The following is a 7,503-nucleotide window of genomic DNA, read 5'->3' as shown; positions in this document are numbered from 1 at the left end:
TTTTTTTTTTTTGAACAATTACTTAAATTTATGGTTGTATTATAAAATAAAATAAATAATAAATTAAATCACACAAAATATTATAACTAAAAAAAATAATAGTTAAGGCTATATAATGAACTTAAATAAAAATTGGATGAACAAGCTTACAATATTATAATTAGATGATAATATATTAAAAAATGACTTAATATAAACTTTGACAAGAATAAATGAAAGGTATTAATGTATTAAAGTACTAAAAATTTAGAAGTAGAACAATAAAGATAACGATTTTTAGAATTTTAAAAGTATAAAAAAAGCTATTAGAATAATTAATTTAAAAGAATAAAATAAAATTTGTATGTCATGTAATTTTTTTTAAAAAAAAAAAATTGACCCAATAGACTTGATCCTGAACCACTAGACTGGGCTAGTCCTAGGTTTCAAAACCTAGAATTGGCCCAAGACCGGCTTAATCCTGAACAGGTTTGGGCCATTTCGACTCATAATCCATACCTTTAACTTAGTCGGGAGATCATGAATGCAAAGACCTTATGTGCATGACAATCGACTAAAGATTGCCAACTTCACCAAGAGATAGGTCTCATGATGCGTTGTTGGATGCAAATATGGATAATGAATGTTTTTTTTTTTGGAATTAAGGCATTAATATCAAAATAATTGAATTAATATGTTATTTAAATAGATATATATATACATTCACATGCAGTAATGTGCGACAATGTATAAGGGTTATTTGATTATAAAAAGATTTATTAGACCTACAGTAAATCAATAATAAGTCAATAGGAGTAAATAAATATGGATCCGTTGTTTTTATTAATATTATCAAATTCGTTGAATTTTGACTAACGAAAAAACTGATTTGTTAGACAAAAACAAATCTTAATAATATACTAAATGTAATTTCTTAAACTATGAAAGAATTTACGTGTAATTACACAACAAATTTAAGAAAGAGGATATAATAATCCCAAGAGAAACCCCACATATATTTATGAAAGTGTTAAATGCCAAAAAGCCACCACACAGAACTCACAAGAAACCCCAGCACATAAAATTATAATGAAAGACGACCAAGATAATCAGATAGTGGAAGGGAGAGAAAAAGCAGAAAAGAAGCATCATGAGGTATATATATATACCTGTGTAAACACAAGTAACATAAATAAGAGTTTCCTTTGGACCAGACATGGCATCAAGGGGAGTAGCATACCCTGGTCCTCTCTTGCAGCAACCATTTTCAGTCTTTGCATTTGCCATTTCCGTTTTTTCTCTGTAATAATATTTTGCTGTTCCCGATTAATTTAGTAAGTGTGTCGGGATCTCAAAGAAACTAGATATTATCATCCGGCCATACAAGGTGTTTGAATGAAGATTGGCAAGTACACTTTGTAATCTTTATGATGAGTGGCTTATATTATTAGAGAAATTGGAGGGGAAATATCATTTTTCTACATTGTACGAGTAGAAACATATACTTAGAATTGTGGAAGTATTTACTAATTATTACATTTAATAGAGTTATTACTAAATGTGGAAGTAGTATAAATTATTACATTTAATGTGGAAGTAAAATATAATACATAAAAATCATATTTGAAATAAAGTTAATAGTCAAAGTCCTTATTTTTTATTCTTTATAAGAAATTTCAATTAATGAATTTAATCATGTTATTTTCTACGGCCACTATATTATGGAGAAAAAGGGCCATCTAAATATAATTATTTAATATTAATTTTAAAATAAAATCAGTTAGTGGGAAGTTGTTCAATTTAAATTTTTTAACAACACTTTGAATTTAGGGTTCATTTGGTTCAAGTGGGAGGAAAATGGAAGTAAAAGGGGGAGGAGAGGGAAGGAATAACAGTTTTGGTAAAAACGTACTTTAGGATGAAAAAACACGTCCTTAGAGGTGGTATACAGCCTAGCCATGTTCTGGTATGTTCATGCATTCAAAGAATATGACCGTGTTACACAACTCGATCGTGGTGTCTAACTTTTGGTTTGTATGTATAATATGCTCAATTGGAGAATACACTCATGTCATAAAGCACAGCTATATAGGCCATATTTAGTTTATCTTTTTTTTAAAAAAAATATACATAATAACAAATAACCCCTGCAAACTAAACCATGTGTAGGTCACATGACTATTGTCTTGATCATATTTTCATCAAAAAATGGTCAGAGGGACCGATTTGAGATAAAAACTAAAGTTTAAGAATGCTGAAATTAAGAAATAAAATTTAAGGACTAAAGTGATTTCAAACATAAATTTAAGGGACCAACTATATTCTTTATCCTTTTGTATAATTGACTCTTATTTATTATTGAAAAGAATATTTAAGTACTAATGTCTTTTCACAATAGGAATAAACATTCAAGAAGATTCACACTTTTTATATATTTAATCATAATCATAAGTTGCACTTATCGATATTATTTTATCTCCAGTATATTATGGTAAAAAAAACAAATATACGTAGTATAATCTAAAAACAATTATATAATATTAATATTAAAATAAAATCAATTAGTTAGAAGTTGCTCATATATTAAATTTTTCAAAGCACTTGTAATTTAATAAGAATAAAACTTTTACTTAAAATTTCATGATACTTATTATTTCATTTATCTTATTTTATTTATTTTTTGAATTTTAGACTAGTATAGATATAGATTAGTAACAAAATTTTTATTAGGTCCCACAAATTTAGAAAAAAATCACTTTTGGTTCTTTGACAGCTTTTCGTTAATTACTTGATAAAAAAAGGCAAGTGCTAAGCACGTGGCTGTACCTTCCATGCCCGAAAAATTAACGCCCACGTGCATAGTACGTAGTATTTTCTATCTAATAGCTAAAGAAACGTACAAATTTTTAAATTATGAAAAAAAAAATACAATTTTTCCTCAATAGCACGACCTGAATGGAGAATATTCTTATTCTTGTTCTTGTTATATGAATATTTCTAATATAAATTTTTAAATTTAATTTGTAAATTCTTAGCAACTTAAAATTATTCTACTATAATATGAACTTGTTTATTCTCTAGGAGAATGAAGAGAAAAGGTGTTAATCAGTGAAAATTCAAGAAACAGTCTTTATTTCTCAATCTATTTTTCTTGTACCAAATATAAAAAAGTACTTAGAATTTACTCATTTTCCAATAATACGAAACAATTTAAACGAGAACTATTACTCTTTTTCCTCCTCGTCTTTTCACTTCCCTGTCCGTTTTTCCTTCCCATTTCCCCTTATTCCCCAGCAGCAACTGGATATTTATTGGAATATCTGGTGCTTAGTCCTGCTGCTGCTACTCTCCATGAAGACGATGCTGGTGCAGAGGAAGAGGCTGATAAACTGGACCAAGGATAGCTTGAGAAGAAGAAACGTGTTCCAGAAATCGTTTTCTTCATTACGTTTTTTCCCTAGTCATTTGTACAGTCAAAATATATGTGGCAGTTAGGAATTAGTAGTGGTTAAAGGCGGCGACTTTATGTACTTAGGCACAAAGTCTTCTTCTTCCTCTGTAACTTGATTCATTCTCAGAAATGCAGAAAGCTACCCCAAAATTCATGGCTTCTCTCCTTCCTATGTTCATCTCTGAAATTTATTTTCTTTAGTAAGTTAGAAGACAAGAACAGAAAGAACTGAAAAACATAAAGTTGATTATCACACTTATCTTTCATGTAGAAAGATGAATAAGTCCATTTATGCAGTCGTTGCAGTAGCTGATTATATTGTACACTGCGTTTATGTAAGAAGAGTTGAATTGGAAAAAATGTTTTCTGGAGAGATTAGAGAGCTTAAATCCAAATGTCGGAAGTGCAGTCGCCACCGGGATATCTCATCTCATGCGCCAACGAGGGTCCGTCTGGTTCGGATCCAAAGTCCACAAAGAAATTCGGGTTGATTGCAAGACCACCTTTTTCCGTATCAACATCTATCTGCAACATATGGCCACCCTTATCCACAAGCTCGGGATAAAACTGACGATCCCATGCGCTGAAGAGCGAATTTGTAACGTACAGCCGCTTTCCATCCAGACTCAGCTGTATCATCTGAGGCCCTCCTCTTAGTTGATGTCCCTACAATGAAATGAACAGTTTAGTTCTAAATGTAAGTCTAAATGTGGTTAGATTCAGAAAGGAATGTACATAGAACAAGTACCTGAACTTCTGGTACGTCAGCCTGGTATGTCGTACCATCTTCAGCCTCGGCAACGGTGGTGCTCCCTTTTCGAAACAAACCTCCAACCCATATTTGGCCGGTCAGCTTAGGATTTGTAGGATCCTGAATATCGTACTGTCTAATATCACCGTGAAGCCAGTTGGCCAAGTAGAGGAAACGGTCATCCAGGGATATCAAGAAATCAGTTATAAGCCCAGGCATCTCCGGCAGAATCCAATTCTGCACCTTGACAGGCTTCACTGATATTGATACCTGCAGCAGGTTCAGATTTACATCTGGAATATTTATGCCTTGAAGATGTTGAGTGTAAAGAAATATCAGTTCATACACGTACCTCATGGCCCCATGATCCGTCTGGCTTCTTGAAAAATCTTACCATATTGCTTGTTAGTGCACACCCCACATATCCACTATCCTTATCTGGATTGTGCAAGAATCTTATCTGTACTTCAAATCAACAACATAGATGTATTACAAATGAGTTAAGAGAGAGAAGTTCTTAAGCATATGCTTGCAAGAAGAATGTCCATAGATGTTAGTACGAACGGATGACACAAAGTAAAAGTCCTGCTTTGGTATATATGGGAAACCACAAGAAATATATATATATATATACATATATATATAGAGAGAGAGAGAGATCTATATTTACCTCCAACGGTATGAGACCAGTATTCCCAAGATCCAATGTCTGTTTCAACTCACCCTCGGGCCAGCTATAAACATGCAAATGTCTCCCATAAAGACCATCTGAAACATGCTGAAGGTTGAAACCTGTCGTGAAAGCAGATGGGGCTCCCCAAGATGTGCTGATCATCGTCTTATGCCGTGGTTGGTACCAGAAATCATACCCGAAAAGGGGGCTGTGCCCTGGTTTCTCCCACCTATAACAGAAAACAGTAACATAGCTATTAGTTGTATTATTGATTCGCTCATAACTCCATTACTAGTTGTGTTTGGAGATTAATATGAAGCAGCCATTGTGAAAAACGAGATAGAACTGCAAGTAAATATATATTATAACTCTAGCAGGAAGTCCGCAGATGATAAAGGATTGATCGGAATCAGATTATTTTGTGTTGTCAACTTAAATAAAGCATTTGACACATTAATATTGTGTTAAAGATTGGGAACTGTGAACCTCAAGGAGATGGAAAGAGAGAGTACCTTCCTTTCACATTGAAATCTGAGTCAAGCAGAAGAAATCCGTTTCCTTCAGCTTTTCCATCTTTGTCTCCAAGACATGACACCATGATATCACCAGAGGCGAGGCAGTGGGCAGTGTGTGGATATGCCAATCCCGTCTTCCCTATGATATCATTGGGCTCTACAACTTTATGCAAAGTTGGAGCTCTAGGGTCCTTTTGAGTATCAATTGCATATATACGACCGGACCTGAGATCAAGGAATCACTCAGTGGTTAAAAGAATGCCTTATCATCTCCCGTTTTACATTCAAAAACTTAAAAGAAAACCAACATCTAAAATTAAGCTATCAAAGTTCATACGTTAGGCTTGAATCACATAACAAATTAAATAAATAAACATAAATAGTTTTCATAGAGTCTTCCAAGAGTTCAAACATACCACGAGAAAATCTAACATCCATGAACAATAAATTTTCTTATGAAACATAGTAAAAACTTCATTCGTTTCCTGCGTGCAACATATACAGCAGCGAACGATAGACTCCATAAAAATGTCTGATAATTGCATGTACATACAAATATCCCAGGAGAATGCTACGACTCGAATATCACGGACACTACATATTAGAAACACCTCTAGGACTCTCATTTACAGAGTACATGAACGTTCGATTGTTATTTTCAGGATAGTTCTTATTACATTTTCATTCTGAGGCACAATCTGCAGACTAATATCTCTAGCTGGATTTCAGTTGTAGACAAAATTACTTTCCGGTTTTTACTCAAATAGATCAGGTAATCATGCAAAGACAGAGCTGACCATATTCTACTATATATACATAATACTTACAAGGAGTAGTAACCCAAAGACGAATTAGAGATTCGGCCAACTTACACTAGTGAAGGCAGGACAAGATAGCGACGTGCAGCCGATGGATCTCCATGGCAAGAGCTGCAGGCATTCCATCCAGAATGATGAAGTTCATCCCCAACATAAGGCATCGGCAGCCTGTGGATGATTTTAGAATACGTCGATGAACTAGGATCTACATCGATGGTGGCAAGGTAATCTGGCTTCTCCCTTCCTGTTCCTGTAAAACATCAAAGCAACATAATCGTCGTAAGCAAGTCTTAGAAACCATCATTGAGTCCTCCACCTATTACAAAGAAAAGGATTTAACCCAGAATTTGAGAGAACAATAAAAGGTCACCCAAACTACGTTAAACGACCACCTCATCTACGCGTTTGAGTGGTTGGAACACACTGCATCCAGGGAGAAAAAGTTAATCCCTTTCTCATGAGACATGGATTATCGTTAAGAGTTTAAATGCCAAATTCCCAAATGATTTCTACAGCAATGAATCAGTTCTTCATCACTCTTTCTTGATTTCCATCACTCCAAAATCATATCTAAAGTAAATTCAAATAATTCAATAATATCAACAAACATCAAATAAAATAAAATTCCACAAAAAAAAATAAGGATTTAAAATATAAAATCACCAAAAAGGCATCAGCACAAGCATAAAACTAACCCTCCGCATAAAGAAACCCAGCATACGTTCAAATAAAAATAAAAAAAAAAACCAAGATCAGACAAAAAGGGGAAAAGAAAGAACAACAAGAATCCGAATATACCTGTATAAATACAAGTAACATATATAAGAGTTTCTCATGTAGATTAATCATTCTGTTGTCTTTAATTCCAGGGAACAGGTAATCTAATCTGGAAGCATGCAATTGGACATCCAATTACTTCATCTGCTTATGTAGATGAGAACACCCAAGTGATGTCTAATGGCTCCATTCTGTCTGGCAGGTAATGGTTAAGGCTTAGCATATTAAGTTGGCTTGTACTGATTAATTTTCCTAACCGTTCTTACTCATCCTTTTCAGGTTAATCTGCGTCTGTGACAGTTCTAGTGGTATGCATGTGCTTACAGTTGACTCGAATTCTATTGGAGGTTCAAAGCAAAATATGAAAGACATAGTACAGGAATTTGCTCGATTGGACTTGGAAGACGAGACCTAACGAAGCACACACTTCCTCCCTCAGTTATACATAACTGGATTGAGGCGAAAGCCCTACCGCTTGGAGGGTCTTTCACAACTTTACATATTAAAAATAGAAACAACAAAAAAAAATTAATTTCTTC

General features: G+C 33.7%; 1 protein-coding gene across 1 annotated transcript; it reads right to left on the bottom strand.

Annotated features, from left to right (window-relative positions):
• Positions 1 to 3,691: 3,691 nt before the first annotated feature.
• LOC105180140 (selenium-binding protein 2-like) lies at positions 3,692 to 7,336 on the bottom strand. Its single transcript, XM_011103792.2, has 8 exons — positions 7,222 to 7,336; positions 6,986 to 7,018; positions 6,242 to 6,437; positions 5,367 to 5,594; positions 4,852 to 5,083; positions 4,534 to 4,641; positions 4,179 to 4,451; positions 3,692 to 4,096 (listed from the first exon to the last, which is right to left on the bottom strand). Exons 1-8 carry the CDS (start codon positions 7,334 to 7,336, stop codon positions 3,815 to 3,817), a joined length of 1,467 nt encoding a protein of 488 aa, XP_011102094.2. The 3' UTR covers positions 3,692 to 3,814.
• Between the last annotated feature and the right edge of the window lie 167 nt (positions 7,337 to 7,503).

This window comes from Sesamum indicum, unplaced genomic scaffold, assembly GCF_000512975.1.
Source record: "Sesamum indicum cultivar Zhongzhi No. 13 unplaced genomic scaffold, S_indicum_v1.0 scaffold00344, whole genome shotgun sequence".
Classification (NCBI taxonomy): domain Eukaryota; kingdom Viridiplantae; phylum Streptophyta; class Magnoliopsida; order Lamiales; family Pedaliaceae; genus Sesamum; species Sesamum indicum.
This window is presented reverse-complemented; position numbering and strand designations above follow the sequence as displayed.